This window comes from Arvicanthis niloticus, chromosome 9 (genome assembly GCF_011762505.2).
Source record: "Arvicanthis niloticus isolate mArvNil1 chromosome 9, mArvNil1.pat.X, whole genome shotgun sequence".
Taxonomy (NCBI): domain Eukaryota; kingdom Metazoa; phylum Chordata; class Mammalia; order Rodentia; family Muridae; genus Arvicanthis; species Arvicanthis niloticus.
This window is the reverse complement of record NC_047666.1, coordinates 78,885,657-78,912,581: the sequence shown is the minus strand read 5'-3', so window position 1 is coordinate 78,912,581 and position 26,925 is coordinate 78,885,657. Positions and strand designations below refer to the sequence as shown.

The window sequence follows — 26,925 nt, the reverse complement described above, 5'->3', positions numbered from 1 at the left end:
TGACCTATGGTCTAGCATGTAGTGCATTTTCTTGATTTATAATTGATATGAGAGGGCCCATCTCATTGTAGGTGGGGCTCTGTCTGGTACTTAGTCCTGGGCTGTATAAGCAGGCCAAGCAAGTCATGAGGAGCCAGGCAGGAAACATCATTCCTCCATGGCTTTTGCATCGGCTCTAGCTTCTAGGTTGGTGTCTTGAACTCCTATCTTGACATTCCTCAGTGATTAACTATAATATACAACTGTCAGCTAAAACAAACCATTTCCTTTTAATTACTTTTTGGTTCTGGAATTTTGTCACAGCAATAGACATTCTCACTAAGACATCATATCCCTAAGAGATATTTTTTTGAATGACTTGTTACAGTTCAGAAAATAACTTATTTAACAACTTTCTCCTCTCTCTCTCTCTCTCTCTCTCTCTCTCTCTCTCTCTCTCTCTCTCTCTCTCTCCCTCTCTCTCTCTCCTTCTTTTAGAAAGACAGCAGTAGGACTTTTAAAGCAAAGACACTAGAAACAACCAGAAGAACACCATGGAAGAAACAGAGAAAAAGATTGCTACACAAGAGGGCAGATTCTTTTCCAAGATAAAGGTGTGGATTGTTTCTATGTATTCATGTACACACTCATGAGAGTCTTTTAAAACAAGCGTTGAAAGTGCTTGTATTGTTGTTCAGTCACATAAAAATTTTGAACACAAATGCTCTTTTACCCAATGTGTTGTTAATTCCTTACCTTAGAAACTGTTGGTTTTATAATGAGGGATGTCTAACCAGCATTATTCATTCAGGAAACAGAATAATTTAGGGCAGTGGTTATCAACTGGTGAGTTTTCAACATCTGGGTCAGAGACCCTTTCACAGAGGTCACATGTCAGTTATCCTGCATATCAGATATTTAAATTACAATTCATAACAGTAGTAAGATGAAAGTTACAAAGTAGCAATGAAATAAATTTATGGTTGGAGTCAATACAACGGGAAGAACTGTATTTCATGGTCACAGCACTAGAAAGTTTGAGAACCACTACTCTAGAGGTTCTTAAAGAAGAATGGGGTTTAAAATATTTTAGATATGTATTATGTTGTGGTAGAATTTAGTCTGAAGTCAGAGGTTAATCCAGTATTCAGCTTCAGGGTCCTAACAGAAGGTGAGGGGTTATACCTAGAAATCAACTCGACAGCAGAAGTACTTTGTTCATTAATATGCAAAGATGACTCTATGGCCTGACTAGAAAAATATTTTCTTCAAGCTTTGGCAACATAATAATACTTGTTTGTAAGAAAATAGTCCATTCTGTTAGCTGCTTTGGTGGGGTTCAGTATTTTAGAAATAATTATTGTTCTCATAGTTCCATAGGCATCTTTACATTACAGAATGTGAACGTATATTAACCCATGAAATTCAAGCATTGGCTTAGTTTCTGCAGAGTTCTTCAAGATGTTCCTCTCTAAGATGCTGTGTCTCTTACATCATCCTATTAAAAGTTCATTTTGTCTTTATTCACACATAGTTGAATCTGCGTATTAATGTAAAAGAGGCTTCAGACTCAGCCCCTGGAAAATATTTTTACTTGCAATGATGTATGAAATATTGGAAGCCAACCACACTCAAGTTCTTACAATCTTCTGAGGAGCCCAGATCCCTTGGCTTCTAATCCTTGCTGGATGCTTACTAGATGTACCATTTTGGACAATTTATGCAATCTGTTTATATGTCAGTGCTGTTCATTTGAAACAGATAATGGCAGTCTTACGTTTTAAGATTTAAAATGTCTTTCTGTGCCCTCACTGTGTATGTGTCTGTCTCTCTGTGTCTATCTCTGTAGACTGTATATGTGTCTGCTCACCTTTCAGCATTATCCTACACTGCTGGTATGAAGGATTAAACCAAGGCACTTACATACACTAGGCAACTTCTTTTTTCCTGGTCTGTACCTCCTTTTAGATGTTTAAAGTATCTTAGAACATTTTAAAAACACTTTTAAGTTTTAACTTTAATTAAGTTTTAATTAAGTTTAACACTTTTAAGATTTAATTTCTTTACATTTATGTTTTATTTTATGCATGTGGATGTTTTGCTCCCATGTACGTTGGTACACCATTGTTGTGTCTTGTATCTTTGGAGGACAGAAGGTATTGGGTCACCTGAAACTGAAGTTACAAGTGGCTTTGAACCACCATGTTGGTGCTCTGAACATAACACAAGTTTTCAACAAGAGCAGCCAGTGCTTTTAACCACGGAGTCACATCTCTATCTTCAGATCTTAGGATAATGATAAGTATTATGATTACTAGATAGTATTTGTAAAGAAAAGTCATCAGGTATCATTATAAGCAGTAGTGCCCAATGTTTGTTTTTGTTAACTGTTTTAGTTAGTGTTTCTATGGCTGTGAAGAAACACCATGATAACCACTAGGTGTGGTGCTAGAAAACAAGTTAAGAATTCTACATCAAGATTGACAGGCAGCAAGAAAATTATGATACTGGGCTGGCTGGAGCTTCTGAAACCTCAAATTCCATCCCTACTGACACACTTCATCCAACAAGGCCACATCTACTCCAATAGTGCCAGTGCCTGTTGGCCAAGCATTCAAATCTATGATCTTATGAGGTCCATGCCTATCCAAACCACTACCGTTACTTTGGAGTTTAATAATTGTAGATATTTGGATAAATGTTATAGGAAAATGTTCAAGCCACTAGTGAATAAGGAAAAATTTTAGAGGTAACTTGTTTAAAAATAATTAGACTCCTCTCCTTCTCTAACTTTAGAACTATCTAGAAAGTTGGAGTGGTCAAAATGTTTACTGCGCCAGACTGAAGCTTCTGCTTCTTGATAGACACATAATTATTAGGAAAAAGCCTTCCAGGACAAGGAAATCATAGCCACCTTCATAGCCTTCAGGCATGAATATGCTACTGACCTCATCAGGTACCAATGGTTAATTCTAACCCAGTGGCCAGACAGATGGCCCTGGTTTAGCCATGTTATGTTCTAAGCACCAACATTCCAGGGATGTGGTGCCTGCACGTGGGCATGGGTCCTATCGTGCTGCATTGTGGATCCCGTGTATCTGTCCCCTAGGTGAATGGAACTGTTGCGCGCACCTCTTCTGTGTCCCCTTTGCCCGCGAATAAGGACACAGAGGCAGTAATCGGGTATCACTACAGATGAGGCTTTACTTCTTGTAACAGCAAAAGCGGAAAAGACCCCAAGCCCGGGAATGGCACTGCTATATATACCCTAGAGTGGTGTGTTCACTTCTGATTGGCTGTTCACTCATCACCCCATATTACGCCCCTGGATGGGCAGTGACTTTGGCGCGCCTTTTGCCTTTTGCACCTGTGCAGTCAGTTGTTTACAAGTGGGAGGACAGGATGTCCGAGCCATCTTGGCACTGCGGCTCCCAACATGGAACCACCCCTCAGGGGGGCAGAGGCACGGAAATTTGACTGAGTTCACTCCATGCAGTCCCGGGCTGACATCAGGCTGTGAGAAGTCGTAGAACTCTGCTCTGGGCACAGGGAGATCCCAGTCTGAGGATCTGTGGGGACAGATCTCTTGGATCGCTTGTCTTGCTTGAGGTGGCTGACAGGAGACCAGCTGGTCTTAGGCCTCGGGCTCCCAGATGCCTCTGGGAGGCTGCAGAGGGACTGAGATGGGGTTGGGGGGCATACTGGCTGGACTGGCCTACAGCCAAAAGGAGTGAGAGAGAGAGGCTCCGGTGGTGCCCTGTGGGGTAGAGACACTCTTGGTCACCATGCCTTGCTTGGCTGGGTCAGGGCTGGCCTGCCTAGCTTGCTTGAGTTGATAGGCCTCCATGGCTGGAAAGTAGAGAAGTTCTCAGGCTGGAGATTAGGCGTAGGCTCATTGGTTGAAGGCCCCCTCTATGGTTCTCCATGTCTGGCCTCAAAGACAAGAGGAAGTCCATGGTTTTAAAAGGTTTATTGTCATGGCAGAAAGCGGATGAAGCTGTACCTTATGTCCTCAGGGTGGGCCTGAGGTTAAATATCTTTTGCAAGAAGGAGGGTCTGGGAAGGAATGCCTAAATGTCTATGCCCTCTGGCCTTTAGGTATCTTATTAATATGGAGATCTCTTGAGGCTCTGTGGCCTGTAGTCATGCCCTCTACCTGTGCTACTGGTGCTACATGACCAAAGGCCACAAACCTTTCCTTGGGAGGGGCTGTGAATAAGTGAAAAAAACCAGGGCCCAGGAGCAAGGCTGAACACCTACCTACTGTCCCACTAGGGTCACCAGGTTTCAAAGCAGACTCAACTGGGTACCCCACTGCCTCTCACAGCCCACCGCCCCATAGAACATGGTGGTTAAAAAACAGCCTGTTGCATCAACAAAACCAAATCAAAATTCATGAAGCTTGGAAAAAAGACTGATATTAACAAAAAGATGTTAATGGGGGGGGAGAGAGAGACAGAGAGAGAGAGAGAGAGAGAGAGAGAGAGAGAGAGAGAGAGAGAGAAAGTGAACATACCATGTATGTATGAAATCAACAAACAGTAAATTTAGTCAATAGAAACTACCAAAGAAAAGACAGGAACCTTTTTCAAGGGAATGGGACAGACACCTTGATCAGTAAAGTACTTGCTTTTGAGGCAGGAGGGCTTGAATTCGGTCCCCAAAGTTTATACAAAAATTAGGTATGACAATATATAACTAATCCCAGAATAAACAGATAATGTCAGGCAGATAGTTGGTACTCACTGATGAGCCAGCCTTGCCTCCTAGGTGGATTCCAGATGTTCTTTTTTAAAAAAATGTACAAATAATGAGGAATTTTCCTGAGGTTGTTTTCTGATGTCCCCATGTACATATTTATACATTAACTTGTCCCACATAAATGTGTATACACATACACAGAAACATAGGATGAAAGAAAAAGAGAGAGAGAAAAAAATAAAGCTCCCCTAGAAAGCAGAAAAAGACTGCTCTAAAGGAGTTTGCTGGAGACTATAATGTACTGAGGTAAAAAGTTAGTAGGATTAGATTTTTAAATATAGATGTTATGTAGCAATAGATCAGAATGAGCCCAGCCACTGGTTCCTTTTATTTTCTGCACAGAAAAAAAAAAAAAATGTGCTTTAGAGGAAGCACAAAAGAAGAAAGTACTTAGCTTTTTGCTTCAAAACATAAATAGAATAAATGATCTTCCCAAATCTGACTTTTTGAAATTTAGTAGACCTTGACTATAATTATAGAATCTGAAATATAAAACTTATGTGAAAATTACCAAATCTCAGTCACATACCCTGAAAGAGTTACAGTGAGATGAAAGAACAGCTATGCAAATTACATTTGGAATTAGAAAACAACTATCTCTACTTTTGACCTATAGTGAACTAGGTGTTCACATTTCACTCTCAATTCTTTATTTTCTTTTCTCTTTTCTTTTGTTCTTTCTTTCTTTCTTCCTTTCTTTTTTCTTGGCTCCTGTCTTTCTTTCTTTCTTGGCTCCTGCCCACCTTTCTTTTCTTTTCTTTTCTTTTCTTTTCTTTTCTTTTCTTTTCTTTTCTTTTCTTTTCTTTTCTTTTCTTCCTTCCTTCCTTCCTTCCTTCCTTCCTTCCTTCCTTTCTTCCTTCCTTCCTTTCTCTCTCTTCCTTCCTTCCTTTCTTTCTCTCTCTTCCTTCCTTCCTTCCTTTCTTCCTTTCTTCCTTCCTTCTTTTTTTTCTTTCTTCTTCATTTTTATTTAGATATTGTTCTGCTCTGTTTTATCCAAATAGGTTGGCACTTGAGAAAATAAGTTTAAAAGCACTAAACCCTAATCTAACATGGTAAATTTACATAGTATTTCAGAGAAGGTAGTACAGAAATTCCAGATGCTGGGACAGTGACATTTGCCATCAATCAGCTGCTAGAAGATAAGCTGGAGGAAACAGGAAATTTGTTCACTACATTACTCAAAGTGAGTTAATTAGTTACAGACAGGTAGTGAGGAACATTATCTACATAGCCACCCTTTAGCCTGCACCTGAGGGACCCCTAAAATATTTTACTCTGTTTTTTTATGAACATCATTTTGACTAATGAGATAAAGTGTTACAGAGAATATTACACCAGGAAGAAATAAAAACTAGGTACTTTTGCTGTGGCCATTGACACCAATAGTGAGAATGTAGTTTATTGTGCCAAGAATGCAGAAAAATAGGACAAAGTGTTGAACTGGACAAGGAAATCCAGAGACCTGTCATTCCTGCAGAGAGAGCACGGTAGGCTTGCTGCAGACACAATGCCTTGGTATAGTTCTGTGTTCTCTTCTTTCTCCTTCATAAAGTAGACAATGTGTGACCTGCAGATAACAATATAGGGCTGAGGACTGATCAACAACTGTGTGTTACATAGAACAACTCCATGTCTTTCTGTATGAATAAGGTAACTGATAAGAAAGAAAATCCATAAATATCTACAAAACTTACCACTGCTAACCAACTGTTCTAACTCTGTTTTTCCAGAATGAGGACACAGTAACATACAGAAGAGATTACACTTTAAAATTTGTTGCATGTTCAAGGACTATTTATGATGGAGATAATCATTTACCTCATGGTAGAAGCTGTTTTATCAAATACATATGAAAACCAAAAGTTTACATTTTTTTCTTAAATATTTTTCTTCTTAGATGTTTCTTTTGGCATTAACATGTGCATATTTATCCAAATCACTATCAGGAGTTTATATGAATTCCATGCTCACACAAATAGAGAGACAATTTGATATCCCCACATCTATAGTTGGGCTTATCAATGGGAGCTTTGAAATTGGTGAGTTATTTTTACATTTACTTACCTTTATATATTGATATTTTCTCTTTATTTCTTGCAGTAGTGTATTTAATCTGACTGAGTTACTTCCTGATATTGACTGAAAAGCCTAATTTGATGTGAACAAACCATGTATTTAAATATCTTCATAATGGGCCCAAATCTTGCCATATAGCCTGACACTGTCCCTTTTCTATGAAGGGTAGCAGAAGATTTAGAGTATTAACCTCTAATTCTATCTCTTGATAACTCAAAGATAAGTGGGTTTTCCTTGGCATTTTAGAAGGTTGATATAGGAGAAACTTGTGTCCCAAAGAAGAAAGCAGTTGTTTCACTTCCCCTACTGTGTCTGGGAAGGGGATGGCCCCCCTGTCTTATTCACTAGAAAAGACTAGGAAGTTTTTCTATGTTTGAGCTCTGTCACATACAATTCCTACGAAGAGTGGATTAACTTCAACTCCTGATTTTTGGTGATGAACTGGGATATGAGAGTACCAAGTCTGAAAGACAAAAAGATTCCCTCTAGAAACAAAGTGAACTGGAAGCAGTGGTGCCTCTTTTTTCTAGTTTAACCATAGCTTTTACTTCTTTCAAGGTAAAATTGTCCTTAATGCATATAATGAAAACATCAAAGCAAAATGGGATTGAGCAGCTCACCAATACTGAGGATACACCGTTCTGTCTCCCAGGGTTAGCTCCTTAGTGCTTACTATTTTATGAGCATCCTACATCTTTGGTGGTTTCAGAATAAATGCCTTACATAGACCTTCCACAGATTCCGCTAGTGTTCTATCTGTTAGATGGAGCAAGTGCAGTTCATCAGTTACCAAGATCTTACAGGTCACATTTGTGCTATGGAAGAAAGTCTGAAGGAATAAAGGTTTCCCACATAAAGAAATGGGCAGGTTAATGTGAAGAAGAGATTTGTGCAGAGGACAAAGCATCAAATCATTTGTTAGGAGATAGAGTCAGCCTAATTTTACGGGAAGTTGGAAGTTGTTAGAGCATGAGCCTGAGAGATGTGCAGGGATGAGAAATAGGTAGAGACTGTGGCTTACTCTGGAGTATATCTTTTGTTTCCAAGGTAGCAGAGTACCAGTATAGGGTGAAAAATAGATATTATTTTTTCTATGGTCATATTCAAAACCCAGTGATATCTGATTTCATGATAATATTTTACTTGAAAAAATTAATCTACATAGGCAAAGAGAAATCCAGTTACACTGAAGTAAAATTATCAGAATATTTAAATCTCCTGCCAGGTAGAAATATTTGTGCTTTTTAACAGCAAGGTAAATATTAACCAGATTTTATTTTCAAGTAATTATTGGCTCCATGACATATTGCAGTATTTACAACAACCACAATATTATAAGCCACTATTTATACTTCTATTAGTAGAGGAATCATTGTTGTTCATGTCACTACTGCTTCCTACTTTATGATCAATAGAAAATGTAACACCCAGTTAATGAAATATTTGACTAATTTCATTATTTAATAGTGAAATAAGCAGCACTAGGAAGCTTGACCCTGGGAGACAGAACAGTGCATGTTCAACATTGCTGAGCTTCTGCTTAATTCCATTTTGCTTTGGTCATTAAAAGCATTAAAGACAATGTTACCTTGAAGGAAGTAAAAACTGATTAATTCAGTTAATGATAATTATTATTTAATAATTAGTGGTATTCAATAAAAAATATTTTCAATAATTATCATCCAAGACCACAAAAATTGTTCTAATTTCTCTGCACTCCATAGCTTCTAAGATAAAGGTTAAAAAGTCCCATTCAAAGCTGAAAATATTAAGTCTTTCTACCACCAATGGTTGTGGCAGGTGACTTAAAGAGAATCAATTAGAAATTGCTGTTAGCAGAAGCGATTCAGATTCACATTGGCCAGTGAAGGCAGGATTTGGTATACATTTTCCCAACAGTTTTGGAAGCAACCTCCTGCTAGCCTACGCAACACTTTACTTCTCTCCCAGCTTGTTCCACTGCTTACAACAAGGCAACCTAATGAAAGGCAGGAAGGTTTTTCTGCCGGGAGCCGGGAGCCGACCCCCTCGCCCCCGGCTTGGGGGTGAGAGAAGGGGAGGGAGAGATGCAGCTGCTTCTTCTTTCTTCTCCTCCTCCCACCGTCAGGTTCTTCTCCGAGGCAGCCCCTATGCTACTGTAGCTGACCTGCAGTCAGCATCCTGGCCCTAAGACCAGTAAGGTGTTAAGTAAATAGCCTTGTGCTATCCTAAAAACTTCTTCTGAGGATAATGGGACTGCAGGCTAGGGTGATTAACACCTGTAGCCTAACAGCAGAGGATTAGGCAACGTGGCCTTTGTTCTATCTCAGCAGGAACTGCTGGGCTCTAACTTGCAGGAAGAAAAGACACTTTAGAAAAGTTACTATAGAGTTTATTAAGTGTAAAAAGTATCCTATGAAAGCTATCTGAGGGGAAACGTGGAAAGGTCCTGAGTGGGGAAGAAGAAAAGATTCTAACAAAGTAAAATTCTAAGGGAGAAAAATTCTAGGCAGGGGGAAAGGAAAGGGCGATGGGGTCTAACTAACTAATTCCTAATTCGCGCGCGCGCCCAACTCTTTGTCTTCAGTATTTATATGCCATTCAGAGTACATGATCACATGTTACAAAGTTCATCACAAGTTCACACCAAAATTCAAGTCATAAATTGAAATAGAAGTTTACAACACAGAATGTTTACATGAATACCCATTAGGAGTAATTATCTAACTAGACATTCATCACCTGTCTAGCTCTACAGGTTCGCAGAAAGTTTGAAACTATAACTTAAGAAATTAGTGAAGTTTTGTATAGATAAACCCAGGCAATATTTTCTCTTCTGTCCTGGTACCTATAATAAATTGTGGATTCCCTCTAGTAACCTAGGCTAATGGTTTTATGACCTCTTGGAATGTGCTCTGAGCAGGAGAAGGTCCAGTTACTATCACTCTTGGGGCAATTAACTGATAACACTCAGGAGACTGGCAGAGTTCTCATTGCAGTTTGACTATGCCTAAGGGACTTAATAGCAGTCCCGATATAAAAGAACTTAATAATCACTGATATAATTTTAGGAATTCTTATAGGATCATCATTAAGACTTAAGAAGTCATCTATTTGTCTGTATAGTATCACTACAAGACAGTACATCTTCGTGGATCTGCAGAGATCTGCTACAAAGGGGTGTGCTATTGCTTGGTGATAGTAGCATATGTCTAATAATAGTAATAATGGGAAAAGCATATTAATAGCAGGAATCTTTCCTAAAATCACGTCCACCACAGCCTTGCTAATGGGGCACACTCGTCGCAGATTATATAATAATCCGAGGCAAGCATTTCAGGATGATCATCTGCTCATTATTAGCTTGTCCCATTATGGCTCCCGACATTTTTCCTTTCAATCAATAAAGATTTCAGACAGTTGCCTGTGCATTCAGAAGAGCACAGCCATATATGAAAAAGAACATAGAGAGTTTGAACCCTGGGTATCTTGGGACATTACCTGATGCATGATGACTTCATTGATGGGGTCTTTGGAAACAGACAGGCTGGAGAAATGAAAATAAGAATATAGAAGTGGGGAACAAGCCATTCAAAAACAACACTACATCTTTTCTTATAGATAAGCAGACTGGAGAGAAATAAAATTGGAAGAAAAACAAAGTCTTCAAATATCTTTCAAACAGTTAAGACCACTTAAAAATTTGCTAAGTCATCAAAGAAGAGTGTTTGATTTTTCTGATCTTTCCTTTATGTATAATATGAACAGAGTAAACATTCTCATCAAACTAAAGGATGTGGTTTATAGAGTACTTACTTATGTATTTGGTTCTTTTCAGCTCTTTTTCTGTGTGACTAATACTGGCGATTGAACCTAGGGCCGCAGACACATTTTCCCCCTTAATCCCTCCTTTATTTAGTCTTTTTTTTTTTTTTTTAAAGTCTTACTAAGTTTTCTAAAGTGATCTTGAGCTGACTTTGTAGCCCAGGCAAATTTGCAGCTTGTAATTATTCTCTCTTGGCATCCGTGTAGCTGGGGATGACAGATCTGTGCCACCAGATTTTGCTAGATCTTTCAACTCTCAAACATATTTGTCAAAGGTCTTTGTCAGAACAGGGCTTCTCAATGAGTTTTTTTTTCCAAAGCTTTCTTCTAAACCACAAAGAAAAATTTTTGGTTAGATCTAAGACCCATTTGCAAGACCAGGACTCTTATCATTTCTCTGCTTAACAGTATTAACCGGTCTAAAAAAATAATCGAAAATCGAAGCAGAAATCCAATTTGGCCATGTTGAGAAATAAAAGAGTTTTAAGATAATAAGTTTATAAAAAATGACCCCGTTTGATTCTGCATAGTGTAGGCACCAGGAGAAAGTTCAGGGGTGACATGAAGGCTGACACCTGCTATTGTATACAAAGCCAGGCAAGATTATTATGAGTACAGGATTTAATATTCTCCAAAACTAAAGAAAACATTCCTTCTAGGTCATAATTGCTTTACACATGAAAACAATATGAAAAACTTCATAAGCACTAATCCCTGAATTCTTAAGGTGGTTGTTAAACAACAAACTCTAGAGTCCAAATGTTTTAGAAGCTGTTCACTAAAAGTTGGTAATACTTTACTGAAAAAAGCATTCTCATTTCTCCAACCAGGAAACCTTTTGCTGATTATATTTGTTAGTTATTTTGGAAGGAAACTGCACAGACCTATCATGATTGGTGTTGGATGTGTCCTTATGGGCCTGGGGTGCTTCTTAATGTCATTACCTCATTTTCTCATGGGCAGGTGAGTATTCCAATCATTGATGATATTTTAGGTTTAACTTTAACCTACAGGAAACAAGGCTTAGTATTTTCTCTCTGGAAGGAGAGGTTCCCCAATGTACAGAATGCTAATATGTAAATTAGAAGATGTGGTCTCTGATCTGCCAGTATGATCTGTGAACCTTGTGACCTCAGGCCCATTTAAAAGATCCCACCCAGTCCACTTGTGACATGGGAATTTGAGACATCTCTTTCATGAAGTTGAGACATATAAACAGGTTCTCTGAATCTGCTAACTCTTGTGCTGATTCGTTCATCAAGACTATTTAGATTCTTTGATTACATGAGATCTACATTATGACATAATCATGGGTCACTAAGGGATAGAAGAATGTCAAGGCTGATTTTATTTCCATGTTAACCAAAGTAATTTACAGAAGAAATTGTAAAAGTATAATTATTTTCAGTCATCACTTACTCTTTTTCTACTTTTTTGGGGGTCAGTTTTCAGGCTTTGCTTGTTTATTTGTTTGCTTCTTTGCTTGAATGTCTTTGAATGTCTTGTTAGTTATAAAATACATACAAAATTTACTATTTATATTAGCATACTATAAAGAATGTTCTTTCATAGGATCATGTTATTTTTGTTATAGATTCCATTTTTTAATCTAGATTTAATAATAAGCTTATTTTTCTATTTTATAGAGATCCTTTGTGTCTTTCATTATATCACAAGTTCCTCACTGGGGGCATGGTAACATCCATCAACACAGATCAGGGGCTTCATGGCTTTCCTGAGGATGCATCTTTTTGCTATCTGTTATACCGCTGCTTAAAAACTACAAACTTCTAGGGCAGCTCAATATCATCTCCTTGGAATTCTCTATTATTCTTTTCCTTATGAATTTTACATCCTTCCTTACTCTTCCTCTTCCTCCTGCCTCTCCCTTCTCTTTTCCATTTTTTATTGTTCCTTTCTTTTTCTTTTCTTAAAAGGTATTTTATATATTTTAGGTGTGTGTGTGTGTGTGTGTGTGTGTGTGTGTGTGTGTGTGTATGTGTGTGTGTGTAAGCACCTTACATGTCTGGTGCATACAGCGATCAGAAAAGGGTATCTAATCCCTTGAATTTGGAGTTACAGATGGCTGTTATCTACCATGTGAGTGCTGAAAAATGAACCCAGGTCCACTCTAAAAGCAGTAAATGCTCTTAACCACTGAGGCACCTTTCAGTCCTGCTTTGCTTTGCTTTTTGCAATAGGGGGTTGATAAGGAGCCCAGGCTGGTCTGGAATTTAATATTTAGCTCAGGCTGACCTCAGACTTTTGTTGATCTCTATAATTCATAAAATAACTAGAACCATCCACCCCAACATAAGGGACTAGTATGACAATCTTTTAGTTGCTTCTTGCTGAATTAGGGTGAAGAATTCCCTTCTGGAGGCCCAAAAGTAAATAGGGAAATTGGTTTTGTTACAGGAAAGCTAGCTGACATCATTTGCCTTTCAGTCTATGTGCTGAGAAAGTTCATGGCTTAGCTGAAGTCCTGACTGTAATAGTCTGAAAGTCTGGATGGTCACCCTAGCTGTTCCAGGAATGTCCTAGAAGCAATTCTTTAGAAAATTCGATGCAGTTGAAGTAGGATAAATCAGGGAGCTGGAATGAAATGTTCCAGAATATTATCATGCCAGAGTGTGAATCTTTCAAGGGTGGTCTTTCTTTTCTTCCACTCTAATATACAAATCTTACAAGCAGCACATACCTCTGTAAAAACACTCATATGAAACATACAGGGTATATAGATCAGTTAAGGAAAATCAATAAAGACAACTGCCTTTCTTTAGAAGTTAGTTTGATCACATAATCAAACTACATACAATATAAATTACCATTCATGCTATCTTAAAGGATGGTATGTAATAATAAGTCATGAGAATCTTGTACCCAATAAGAGTTACTGGCTGTATATAGACATTTAAGTCTCAGCCAGTCCAAGAGCTGCCTTTGTGAACAGAGATTTGCAAATGTATCACTTGTCAATTTTCTTCTTCTCGTACATAGCCAAGATCTTCAGGGGGTCTCCCTTTGTCGTGTCTTATTTTTATCAACTTAGAAGGAACCCACAGCTTTTCTTTTCCTGTGGAAATATAGACATAACCTTTCCCCCAGCATATCACATTCCTGGTTTTCATTCTGATGGTAGAGCAGCTTTAAAATAAACAGGCTGATTTAGTTCACCAGGCTTTTTTTTATTATTATTTCATAATCCAATGTCTTTCAGCAGCCATAGCTTTTTGTTCATTAGCATTTTTGAAAAAATTAAGGTTAATAAAACACTATGTAATCTATTTCTGAGGGTTTTTGGTATCCTCTTTTGTCTGTTAAGCATCTTTTTAAAAGTACTATTAGATCTCTCCACAATTACTTTTTCTATAGGTTTATGTGGTATGCCTGTTGCATGTTTTATATTATAATGTGTAAAAAACTAGTTAATCTTATTAGAGACACATGCTGGACCATTGTCCATTTTTCTTTGTATGAGTATTCCCATAATGGTCATAACTTCTAACAAATTCATAATTACAGAATCAGCTTTTCCTGAAGCTAAGGCGGTGGCCCACTAAAATCCTGAATATATGTCTATTGTATGATGCACATATCTTAGTTTACCACACTCTGAAAAATGGAATACATCCATTTACCAAATTTCATTTCTTTGGATACCTTTAAGGTTACTTCCTGTAGACAATAGAGTTTGGTTATATAATGAGCAAACAGGACATTGCCTCACAATTTCTTTAACTTGTTTCCAAGTGATAGAAAATTATTCCTTTATATCATTGGTGCTAACATGGTAGTTTTATGGAATTCTGATGCCTCTAATAAACTTCTTAGCAATATCTAATCAACTTCATTATTACCTTGGTCAGAGGGCCTGGGAAACCTGTACAGGATCTTGTGTGTATTATATTCAGTGGATGACTCCTATTCCAGATCATTTGTTGTAGCTGAATAAACAGTAAAGTCAGTCGAGAATAATCCTAAATAGTTCAGCAGTCTCTATGTATATAAAAAAAAACCCTATCTACATATTAAGAATCAGTTACTATATTAAGAGACTGTTGAAAATCTGATAACACCATAAATAATGCATATAATTCTGATTTTTGAACCGATTTATAGGAATTCTCAAATAACTTATTTACATCTTCTACTTTATATTCCACCTTTCCTGATTTATTAGCACAGTGTAATATGTAGGGGCTCCAGAAATTGTAGTTCTTTTATTATGGAAAGAAGAATCGACTTAGTTTTTTTTTTTTTTTAATGAACTGAAGTCACTTCCTTTTAGGGTATTTGTTGCTAATCTTTTCCAAGAAATTACTGTACACTCTTTGCCAATGTTAATCTTGTGTCTATATATAAGTATAATGAGGCCACTTTAGCATTAGTAAAAGTTAACACAATTTCAGCTGGATTCATTCCGGCTAATTATCAAAATCTAAATTTTCCTGTTAGTATCAATTCAGAAACCTCTTCTATGTATGTTTTTAAGTTCTTACACTGTTTATGTGCTAAAAGTATCCATTATAAGATATAATCTTCCCTCTGCATAAGAATTCCTATAGGTGAATGAGTAGAAGGCAAGATAACTAAGATTAAGGCAATCTTTGGATTATATGATCTAGATGTTTATCCTGTAATTTCCTTTCTACCAAAGCTAACTCTTTCTCAGCCTCAGTTCATAATTTCTTCAGGCTATTTAAATCTACCACCTTGTTAGGATTGAAATAAATTGCTTAGCTCTCGAGTAGTCAATTCAATTGCAGGCCTTAGCCAGTTAATATCTCCTGGTAGCTTCTGAAAATCATTCAGTGTCCTTAATTGGTTTCTTCTGGTTTGCACCTTTTGTGGCCTAAACATTTGTAGAGTTATTCTACACCCTAGATAATTCCTAGAATCCTCTCTGTGTATTTTTTCAGGGGTGATTTGCAATCTTCAGCAATGGACATTTTTTTAACTTCCTCAAACATTCTTTCCAAGATATTTATATCTGAATCAGCCAATAAGATATCATCCATATAATGATAAATAATAGATTGAGAAAATTGTTTACAAATCATCTTCAATCTCTACTGGGTCTGGACACCCTGTTTTCAGAAAAACAGGAGTCAATAATCTGCAGAAGCCCTCCTTGCACACAACTCTTCACAGTGAATGTTTCTTGTGTCCACACAGATATGAATATGAAACAACGATTTCACCTGCAAGCAACTTGTCCTCAAACAGCTTCGTATGTATGGAAAACAGAACACAAACCTTAAACCCAACCCAAGACCCAACAGGTTGATTCCTGCTTCTCATTGCTTTCTGCTCAGACACTAGGCCACAGAATACTTTTTTATGAAGGGCTTTAATATGAAAACTAGGTTTACTAAACACGTAAGACAAAGGAAATTTATTTCCATTTTCAGGGACATGCGATAACTAATAACCTAGAATACTCTCCCTCATGAGTTTGGAAATACTTGTTAAGATGCTTTTGTTTCTTAAAGTGCATATAAAAACAACAACAACAAAATAAAAACAAATAAAACAAAAAACAAAAAAAATAAAAACAACAAACAAACAAACAAACAAACAAACAGCCATAGCTTTCTACTCCAGCATTATTGTAGAGATAGTCTCACAAAAGAAAATAAATTAGAAAGATGAATTTAGACACACAGTGTGATCTATAAGTTTGGTCTAGTTTGCGTTCTGTTGCTATAATAAAATACTGACCTGAGAAACATTTAAAGAAAACTTTGAATTAACTGTTAGTAACACTTAACCCTTAACTACTTGTGTGGTTTTCTCTTGTTTTAATGCAGAGTGTGTGAAAGAAATGAAATGATTAATGTGGATATATGTACTGGTAGGAAATATTTTGCGTGAATTGGGGAAACTCCCATCATGCCCTTGGGTATTTCTTACATCGAAGATTTTGCCAAATCAGAAAACTCTCCTTTGTACATTGGTAAGTTTAAAAATCAACCTTATAAAGGTAGAAAGTGATTATTGATTTCAATGCTTTGCAGTTTTCAGCATAGTGAGCAACATGTTATGGTATCATTGGTCAGAAGATTGTTCAAATGGGGTAACCACTAGCTCCAGATCTACCAATTCATCAAAGAGCTTCTCATTGTTGGAGAGCCCTTAGATCTGCCAGAGAACAGTCCTCTGATGCTGCCATGGTATCTGTAACCCATTAAAAAAATTGCCAGCAATTCTTGGAAAATGTTCCTTAGATTCAATTGTTTTGTTTTGCTTTTCTATTTTTGTAGCTTTTAGGTTCTAATTCCTTTATTTATAAGTTATTCCAATTCCACTGTTGCCCATTTTGTGTCTATAGTATTTTAAAATACAGTTTTACTCTCTCTGTCTGTCTTTGCCCCTCTCTCTCTCTCTCTCTCTCTCTCTCTCTCTCTCTGTGTGTGTGTGTGTGTGTGTGTGTGTCTGTGTGTGTGTGTGTGCCATCTAGCCAGCCCTGTGGTGTTTTCTCTTATCATGCACTCATAAACATTGGAGTGTTAATGGACCAGACACTCTTTTAAACCTGTATTCTCTATCCTGTGTAACATACCAACCATTTTCTTATTTACCATCTGTTCTCTTTGATTACTGGGAATTCTACTCTTTGCTTCTCTATGAAGTAAATGGGACAGTTACATTTCTTATAATCCCTCCGCCTAGAGAGTTTTTTTCCTATCCTTTTAACAAATATCTGGATGCATTATTTGGTGTATTCCTTGAAATTATCTTTTTAAAAATGTATGCTCTCCCAAGCAAGAGTAAATTTAGTTTCCATCTTCTTATGTTATCTACTAAATGATCTGAATTTAATATGAATAATTTAAATATATTCTTTGAATATGAATATATTCTTGAGTAAATTTATCTGTAGTTGATTTATGAACACATAACTTTTTATACACCACTGGTTCTCATTCTGTGGTTGGCAACCACTTTGGAGGTGGAATGATCCTTTCAAAAGGGTCACCTAACACATCATAAAACACAGATACATACATTGTGATTTATAATAGTCACAAAATTACCATTATTAAGTAGCAAGAAAATTATTTTATGGAAGAACTATACTAAAGGATTACAGCAGTAGGAAGGTTGAGAACCAATGCTATGTAGAGATTTTTTTTTTAATTAATGTAGACATAAAATCAATCAAACAAACAAATATAACCAAATAGGGTAAGAGATAACAGGAAAAAAGTAGGATTAATGAAGATGAATTAAATTTAAAAATAACCTTTGTTACTTTATGGAGACATTAGTTTGACAGTAATATTTTCTAATGTTAAATTAGTCATTCTCTTTAGATCTCTTCTCATTCATCTAAGAAAAAATACAAGCATATCCTACAATGATAAATAGATCTTAGAAAATAGATCTATTTATCAAATTTTGTGACAAAGTATATATATAAAGATATAAACTACAATAATGACTATATTAACTGAATAAGATACATAATTTGTGAATCTTATATTTAGTGAATAATTAGGTCATTTTCTTAAATGATTAGCTATATAATTATAAAAATGTGTATAATCAAAGAAAAATAAAACAAATAAATTAAGAAATTTGATATATGCAAGATATATATTTGATATATATCTTTAGATGCACAGATATAGAAACCAAGATAAAAACTGAGAGTTATCTATGTAGACTATAAGTTAAATCAAGAAGAAATGAAATGTCCTTGAGAATGCATAAATGTACTGAGTATTTATAAGAATCCACACTCAGGACTCTTCTACTTAGTGGGTAGAATGAGAAGAGAAAAAGTCAACAGGTACTATTCATGGTAACAATGTGAAAAATAAATTTACAATTTGAAGAAGGTGTTAAGAGGAGTCAGACAGATGAGGAGTTGGCCAATAATGTCAAGTAGGTTAAGAGAATAAAGAACAATAGTGGAGAATGTGATCCATGGTAGAGATAACTTTTGGTACCAAGAGAGCACCTTAGAATCACAAACCATCTGAGCAGAATGACAAGCAGAGAGTGTAGGGCAGGAAAGAACTCAGTAGAAGATCTTGTAGGAATCTTTGCATAGAGGATATCAAACAGAAGGAAGTGCTTGAGAGAACAAGGAAGATAGAAGGGTTTGGTATTGAGAAGTTGGGCACACACAGGAAGACTAACCCATAGAACCACAGAGAAAGAGGAAAAGACGGAATTTAAAGTAAAGAGAAGAAAGAAAGTTGACTTTTTAAATACCTGAATCTTCTGTGGGTAGAGATGATTTAGGAGGGATTCTGAATTGCAGATACATTGGGAGATAATAGAGGTAGCTTCAAAGAAGCCAGGGTGAGGTTAGAAAGGACCAAGGAAGTGAAAATAACTGTAAGATAAGAAAGGTGACCAGGATAACATCAAAGAAAAGTGCTGTTATGTGGACACATTATTTCTGTGGAAGGAAGTTTCCAGAGTGGAGGGTTGATGAAGCTGCAGTACAAGAAGTTCGTTACAGCCCATACTAATTTAGAAACTGTTCTAATTTTTTTTTTAAATTTCTGTGTGAAAATTAAACTTTGAAGAAAAGGGGGTTCATTTGGAGAAAGAGGTTTATCTGACTTATAGTTGCAGCACAACAACTAAGCCATAGTAGCAGGAGTCGAAGCAACTGGTCACACCTTCAAAAGCAGAGTGAATGTATGCATGCTATGCCTTTGTTTACATGGTTGTCCTCAGCTGTTTCTCTACTTTTACCCAGTTCAGAACTCCCTGCCCACAGGGCTTAGCCTTTTCACATCATGTAACTTAATTAAGACAATTTACTACTGACATGTCCAAAGGTAAACCCAATGTAGACAGCACTCCATTAAGGCTTTCCTCTTAGGTAATTCTATGTTGTGCCAAGTTGACAATGAAAGCTAGCCATCATAGAGGCCCTTTTAAAACATGGCTATGGAAACACCAAAGGACTTTGTTCACATCCAGTCTTTGAGGGGACTTGCCTTTATCCTAACATAAGAGAATTTGGAAGGTTGCTTTAATTAATGAAACTTCTGTGTCAGTCAATTTCTTTCTACTTTAATATATAACTGAAATAATTTATAACAAATATTTTATAACAAATATTTGTTATAAAAACAAATAATTCACTTGGATCACTTCTTTGGATGTTTTGTTCAATGTTGCTGGACTTGTGGTTTGGTCATGAAGAAGCTAATTATGGCAGGAGGATAAGTGTTGTAAAACCATTCATCTCATGATGGGAAGATACAACAAAATGTGAAAAAGATTATGGTTCTACTGCAGATGGCCTGAAGTTTCACCACCATACCCTGAATGGGAAGGGTTCCATCAGACTCCAGTGATACCCTACTTGGAATCAATTCTCTAACACATGATTTTTCTGAGATTGAAACAATGAAAAATTTTTTCTCAATATTTATAAACACCAACACAGGTACATGTAATATACATATTATAGATAGACATATGTATGGTATATGTATATATGTATGTAGCTGCAACATAAATAACAAGCACAATTTCTTTATATCTTGAATATATAAAATGTATCTTCAGTTATAGAGCATGCAGCTCTGTGGTAGAGCTTTTGCTTACTCTATTGCATTTTATCTGCTGCTCTGTAAAAAAAGGAAAAGAAATTAAGATTATAAACAATTCAATCTCACAGATTTTTGTATGCAAGAAAATTCATGTGTGATTATGTATGTTTCTATCTCTGTTTACTTCCAGGGATTTTGGAAATGGGGAAGGTTGTTGGCTCAATTATTGGACTTATGTTGGGATCTTTCTGTGCACGCTTGTATGTAGACATTGGGTCTGTGAATACAGGTAACACAATGCATTTTATTTATAAAGTCCTGTAGAAGTTAAGTCTAACTCTTCCTGCCAGCCCCATGCTCCCAGAAATAAGAGTCAGATTTAAAATATATTTACAAGTGCCATGGCCATATAGCTAGGCTCTTTTCTGACTAGCTCATAATTTAAATTAACCTAATTCTAATCTACATTCAGTCATGTCTGTTTTCCTCATGTACCATGATTCCATCTTGTCACATCTTCCAGGGTGAATTTCCTGTGTCTGACATTATCACAGAATCCATTCTACATTCCAGATATTTCACTTCCTACTTCCTGTCTATGATATAGGCCAACAATTTATTATTGACAGGTGTGACATCCATATATACTAAAGATATTTTCTACACAATTCTTTGGTTGAGTCTAATAAAAGTGTCTTCTTTTAACTATAAATACAAATACAATAATTAGTAAACAATTAAAATAACTATGAGGGAAAATTTACATTTATAATGACCAGCCTATATAATTTGACAACTTTTGATATTATTTTATTAGCTATCCTATCTTGTCATGTTTAAGATTTTGTACTTAATTCAATTTCAACCCTAACTTAGCTTATGAACCTAAAAATATCTTCTGAAGTCCTAAACAACTTAAACTTAATCATGAGGTTATAACTATCTAGCCTTCAACCCCATCAGAGACCAGAGAAAAAAATAAACATTACCTGAGTAAGTAGGAAATGTAGACAAGCAGACCACAATATTATATAAAAGATAGACATAGTTGTCTACCTGAACAAATCCCCAGAACTGTCTCTATAACATTGGAACATCCATCTTCAGCCTTCTGGCCAAGTATAACTGACAGTCATATTTGTAAAGCAAAATTTATGAAAGACTTTCTTACCCTGTCTTGGCAGAGTTTATCAGTTGATTTCTCTGCATTCATTTGTCCTTTCTGGACAGCAGTTTTCTTTCTTTTTAAAATATTTATCACTTTACATCCTGGTTACGTCCTTCCACAATTCCTTCCCCATCCACTCTCCCCTTCTTTTCTGATTGGGTGGGGACCCACTGACTATCTCCCCCCACCCACTCCCAGTACATTAAGTCTCTGCAGGGCAAAGCACATCCTCTCCCACTGAGGCCAGAAAGGGAAGTCCAGGTAGAGGAGCATATCCTATGGACAAGCAACAGCATTTTGTATAGCCCCTGTTTTAGTTGTTTGGGACTCACATGAAGCCTGTGCTATGCATATGTTTCATATTGTGAGGAGGCCTAGGTCCAGCCCATGTATGAGTTAGTTAAACTGCTTTGGCTTCTGGCAAGTGCAGGTTATTGTACCCACTCAAGAACTCTGGGTTTATGAATGAAAGACATACACACGCCAGTTAATTTCGATATGTCTTGACTAGCTTAATGGTTGGGCACTTCTAAACCTCCCTGCAGGTAACATTCCTGGCTGGTATTCTTGAATTAATATTTGCTAAATCTATATTTTATTTCTTCTGTCCCAGTCCCAGTCAGGTAAGTAACCCCTGTGGCCAGTTACCCTGGTTCTTACATGTGAGTAGGCATTTAAATTTGTTCCCTTTGCTCCTCCATCATGGCGATTTCCCTCTTCTTCCCTCCCTCTCTCCTTTGGTTCCTTGCTTGTGAAATCTAAAAGTCCTCCCTTCCCAACCATTGGCAGTTTTCTTTTTGAGCAGGTGAAAGATATCTGTTTTTCTTAAGTTAGTTTGTACTATATAACCAAACTACAATATAAACCTCCTTGCAAGCCACATAAAAAGATGGCATGATGAATCTTGAAGACTCTTCAACCAATAAGATCCATTGACTATGTATAGCTGAAGTTCTGGCTAGAGATATTTTTATGTCTCAGCTAGTCTCAGGGCTTCTCCATATACAGGGATCAGCAAATCATGTTAACTATTCTGATTGGTCTTCTTTTCCTTTCTTCCTGTTTGCAGCTAAGATCTTCAGGGGGTCTTCCTCTATCAAATCTGATCCTTATTGCTTTGGGTGAAATCTAAAATATTTTCTTCTTTCTAGTTGATACATACACAAAGTATCTCCCTGTTGGGGACCGCACTAGCCCCAAGTTGGGGCGGCCAAAATAAATGTTGCAGCCCAGGCAAAATGTTGAGGCCCGGGCTGACCCACGTTTGGGCGGCCACTGTATCCCGGCCCAAGCTGCTGCTCCAGTCTGCAGGTCGGGTTTCAGCAAGAGCGAGGGTGAGGGCAGATTCTACCTAATGTCTGATGTGTATGAATCTCTCTCTCCAGTCTGATGTCTGGTTCTGTCTTCTATAGTCTCCCTAATGTCTGAATCCTACTGTCTGCCTCTGCATTTTATATGTCTTACTTCTAAGCCACGCCTCTAAGTTACACCTTTAATCATGCCCTTAGGTCTTGTCTCTAACTCTGATCTCTATACTTCTAAATCATACTCTTAAGTTACACACCTTTAATCTCCCACACCTTTAATCTCACACACCTTTAATCTCAAGGTATCTAAACCAAGATTATGGGAGTGTTCTCAGCTGTTGTAGGCTATTGTAATTCAAGTCTCATGTCAGGGTATATGGCTCAAGATGGCTGCAAAGCTGATAGCCGCTTTCTGCTAAAAGTCGGCCCCCAACATCTCCCCCAGAATAACATAGCTTTTTTTCCAAAAATTTGAAAATCATTGTAAGTATAGACTGATCCAGTAGCAGTTTCTTTTCTATTCAGGTCTGCTCCATTTTGACTACTCTAGAAGAGGATATATAATATCACCATTACCACTGACCATGTAACCATGTTCATATTGCCAAATCAAACAAGACTTATGGTGTTGAAATATACTCTTCTATAATAAAATATAGTTATTATTATTTATTCAGACAGAGCTCTTCTGTGTGGCCCAGGCTGTTCTGGATTTTCTCTGTAGATAAGGCTGGCCTTGCATTTATAAAGAACTTATCTGCTTTTGATTTGTCACCTAATTGTTGTGATAAAAGGAATGAGTTTATTTATTTAGCATCTATGTACTCCTAAAAATATTTGTTTCAATTTTTTATATCTATCTCCCTTTTTTAGAGATTTACTTTTATGTAGATATATCTATCATTCTTTTTTCTCTTACTTTAACATTCTTCACTATATTCAACTTTATTAAATACCTTTCCATCTCAGTACTTAAGCAAACATTCAAACACATTGTAAAACAATATCACATCATCTCTATGACATGTGTTTACTTGATCTATTTATCTCCTCTAACCAAAGCTAATTATATTCTGCATTGCCAAGTTGATAAGTAACAAGTACAGTTAATAAATGTAAGACTATTATTTTTCATGTCTCACTTGTTTACTCCTTTTCTGGCATCTTATTGATCCATCATTTTTCTTTAGATGTTTCTTTTGTCCAGTGGTCTCTGAGTTTCTTAGTTGGATGATTTCTTCTTTTGGAAAGATAAAAGCAATAAACTCTGCCCCAATCCTAACTCTTGGTCCTTACATTAACTAGTAGAATATGTCTTTCCTAGAGCAGAATTCTTTTTGGCAACAGAAAAAAAGTACTATCTTCCAAATTGAAGTCAAACATATCTCATGTAGGTAAATATTTCTATTTTCCCTTTCTTTATATAAATTTAAGGTTGATATGTATTTATTTTTTTAAATTACTAGGAACATTGGAAAAATGTTTCAGTTTGGATTTTAGACTGTCATTTGCAAGCAGCTTCATCTATCAGCAGGGGTCCCCACCCTGACTTCATTGTTTTCTGGAAGCCATTCTGCTCTCCTGGCTCTGACCAGTCCTGGACTGCCCTGTAGGGGTTCTTGTCCACTGCCAATCTCAAATCCATAGTCCTGTCATGTTTGGCTGAGCCAAAACTTCTGGCCTCTGTCTACTCCATGAATGTAGTAGGCCCATGGTAGGATAGGGCTGGAGCCTTTACATTCTTTCCCAACCCTCTGCCTGGAGCTCAGCAACTGCTCATCCGCTCCTCTCTTGAGGGGCACTCTGCTTGTTGCTTGTGCACATCTTTAGGCATTAGTTGTATGATCCAAACTGAGCTGTTGGGCCCATGGAAGGTTGTGTGCATTCCCACTCACTACCTACTGTTTATAGGCCTCCATTACCTGTAGCTGTAGCCTTTCTATATGCAGAGTCCTTCTTTTAGAAAAGTTTTAAAGCACCACTTATCTTTTTCCTCTTTTCTTAAAAAGACAGAACTTTAAAGCTGTTTTATTTTCATGGAAAATTGATTCCTCAATTCAGAAAATGATCTCAAGTTAGTTTGGTTCTATTCTGTGGTTAGTTGACATTTGTAGAAGTTAAGTCTGGTTCTTCTTCCCAGCCTTATACTTCTAGAAGAAAAAAAAAAAGACTCAGACTCAAAATATATTTACAAATACCTAGGCTATACAGATAGGCTCTTCTCTGACCATCTCATAATTTAAATTAGCCCATTCATTCTAATCTACATTCTGGTACTTGGCTGGTTACATATGCTCAGATACATGCATCCATCTTGTCACATCTTCTCAGGCAAATATCCCATGCCTGACATTATTCCAGAATCCGTCCTGTCTCCCAGCTATTCCACTTCCTATTTCCTCCCAGAGCCATAGGCCATCAAATTTATTATTGACAGGTGCCATAAGATATTTTTTCATAAAGTCCAGTCCCTAAATTGTGTGAGAATGCTCAGGAATGTTATACCACTGCCTCCCTTGATCATAATTTACACAAACACTGCTTACAGATGGCATACATAAGGGGAACAGAGCTAAGGATAAAATTTCAAATTCTGATTCAAAACCCATCACTCTCTCACCACATTTCAGCCATATACTTGTTTTAAAATTTTTACTTAGAGTTTCCTTTTTTTTAAATGAGACAGTTACTATGGATAACAAAACAAATGTTTTAGTTATGTGATGACCATCAATTTATTAAATTTTCACATGACAGACAAAAAAGCTCATTTACCAATGGAAAATATATCACCACAAAATGTTAGATAAAATTAGGTATTTTGCCTTCTTTTTAATCTTTTTGTTAATTATCTTATGTATTTACTTTACATTACTATCATAGGTTTTCCTCCCTTCTCTCTTCCCAGTTCCTCCCTCTTACCATCCCAAACCCATGTACTTCCTACTCAATTCATTCCAAAGAGGAATGGATTCCCACAGATATACCTTAGCACAGCAAATTGCAGTATGACTAGGTGCTCCTTCTTTTGAGCACAGTTAGAAGAAAGGAATCCAAAGCAGGCAATGTAGTCAGAGACAACCCTAGTTCCTGGTTTAAGAGGCCACATAAAGTCCAACCTGCACAACTGTTAACATATTTACAGAGGGCCTAGATTTATTTTATGCATGCATACTGGTCAGCAATTCAGTATCTATGAGCACCTATGGACCCAGGTTGTTTTAGTCTGTAGGTTTTTGTTGTTGTTGTTGTTTCAACCTCTCTGGCTGTTTCAATCACTCCTCTCCCTCTTCCCCAGGATTTCTCGAGCTCCATTTAGTGTTTAGCTGTGGCTCTCTGAATCTGTTTTGATCATTGGTTGGGTATGCCTTTCTATTAAAAATATGTTAAGTTCCTGTCTGCTACTATAGCAAACTATCATTTCTAGTGTCAAGAGTGGGCTCCCTCTCATGAGATGGACTTCAACCTGGGCCAGTCATTAGTTGGCCATATTCTTACCAATGCATATCTTATAGGCAGAACAAACTGTGGGTCTAAGCATTTGTGAGTGGGTTGGTGTCCACACCCCTCCATTGGAAGTCTTTGCTGATTATAGGAGATGACCAATTCAGGCTTCCTATCCTGCATTGGTAGGAGTCTTAGCTAAGGTCACCCTCATTAATTCCTGGAAATTTTCATTGTCTTAGGTTTCTAGCTCACCAGGGATGACCCCCAATGCCAGGTGTCTCTGCTAGATCTCTCTCCCTCTGTCCTCCTCCGACTTCATCCATCCTTTTCCTGTCCCCACTTCTTCACAAAATAGTTAATTTTTAACAAATACACAAAACGTAAAAAATAATTGGATACCATGTATTTCATTTTATTATTTTTATGTGTATGTGTATGTCTATGTATGTGTGTGGGGTTGCCTGTTGAGGGTGTCATGCCTCCTGAAATCAGAGTTACAGGCAAAAGCATAAATAACTCTTGGCCACTGAACTGCCTCTCTGGCCCCTTCCTCACCCATTGTGGTGTTTTAAGACATGACTACCTCAGGATAAACCTAGGTTCTTTAATATGTCTCAAATTATGTTCCTGTCTTTTTGAGATAATTTTTTAACTAGCACTGCATATACCACTCCAGATTCTTTTATTCTTACTTAATTTAACTTCACAGAATAGATCAACCTCTGATACTTTTTCTAAAGGTCTGAATTACTCCAGTGAGGTGGTAGATGCTTGTAATCCCAGCATGTGGGAAGCAGATATTGATGATGACAAGTTCAAGGCACAAACAAGAATGATAATAAATATGTGAATATTG

At 36.9% G+C, this 26,925-nt stretch overlaps 1 protein-coding gene across 1 annotated transcript in view; it reads left to right on the top strand.

Moving 5' to 3' along the window:
* Window positions 1–26,925, top strand: part of LOC117715212 (solute carrier organic anion transporter family member 1A1-like) — a 62,420-nt gene that overhangs the window by 5,743 nt on the left and 29,752 nt on the right. The window contains 7 exon segments of the mRNA XM_034511905.3: window positions 478–593; window positions 6,638–6,779; window positions 11,451–11,583; window positions 15,799–15,905; window positions 16,434–16,493; window positions 16,496–16,579; window positions 20,338–20,436. Of these exon segments, the coding sequence (XP_034367796.1) occupies window positions 534–593; window positions 6,638–6,779; window positions 11,451–11,583; window positions 15,799–15,905; window positions 16,434–16,493; window positions 16,496–16,579; window positions 20,338–20,436 (685 nt within the window). The 5' untranslated portion in view covers window positions 478–533.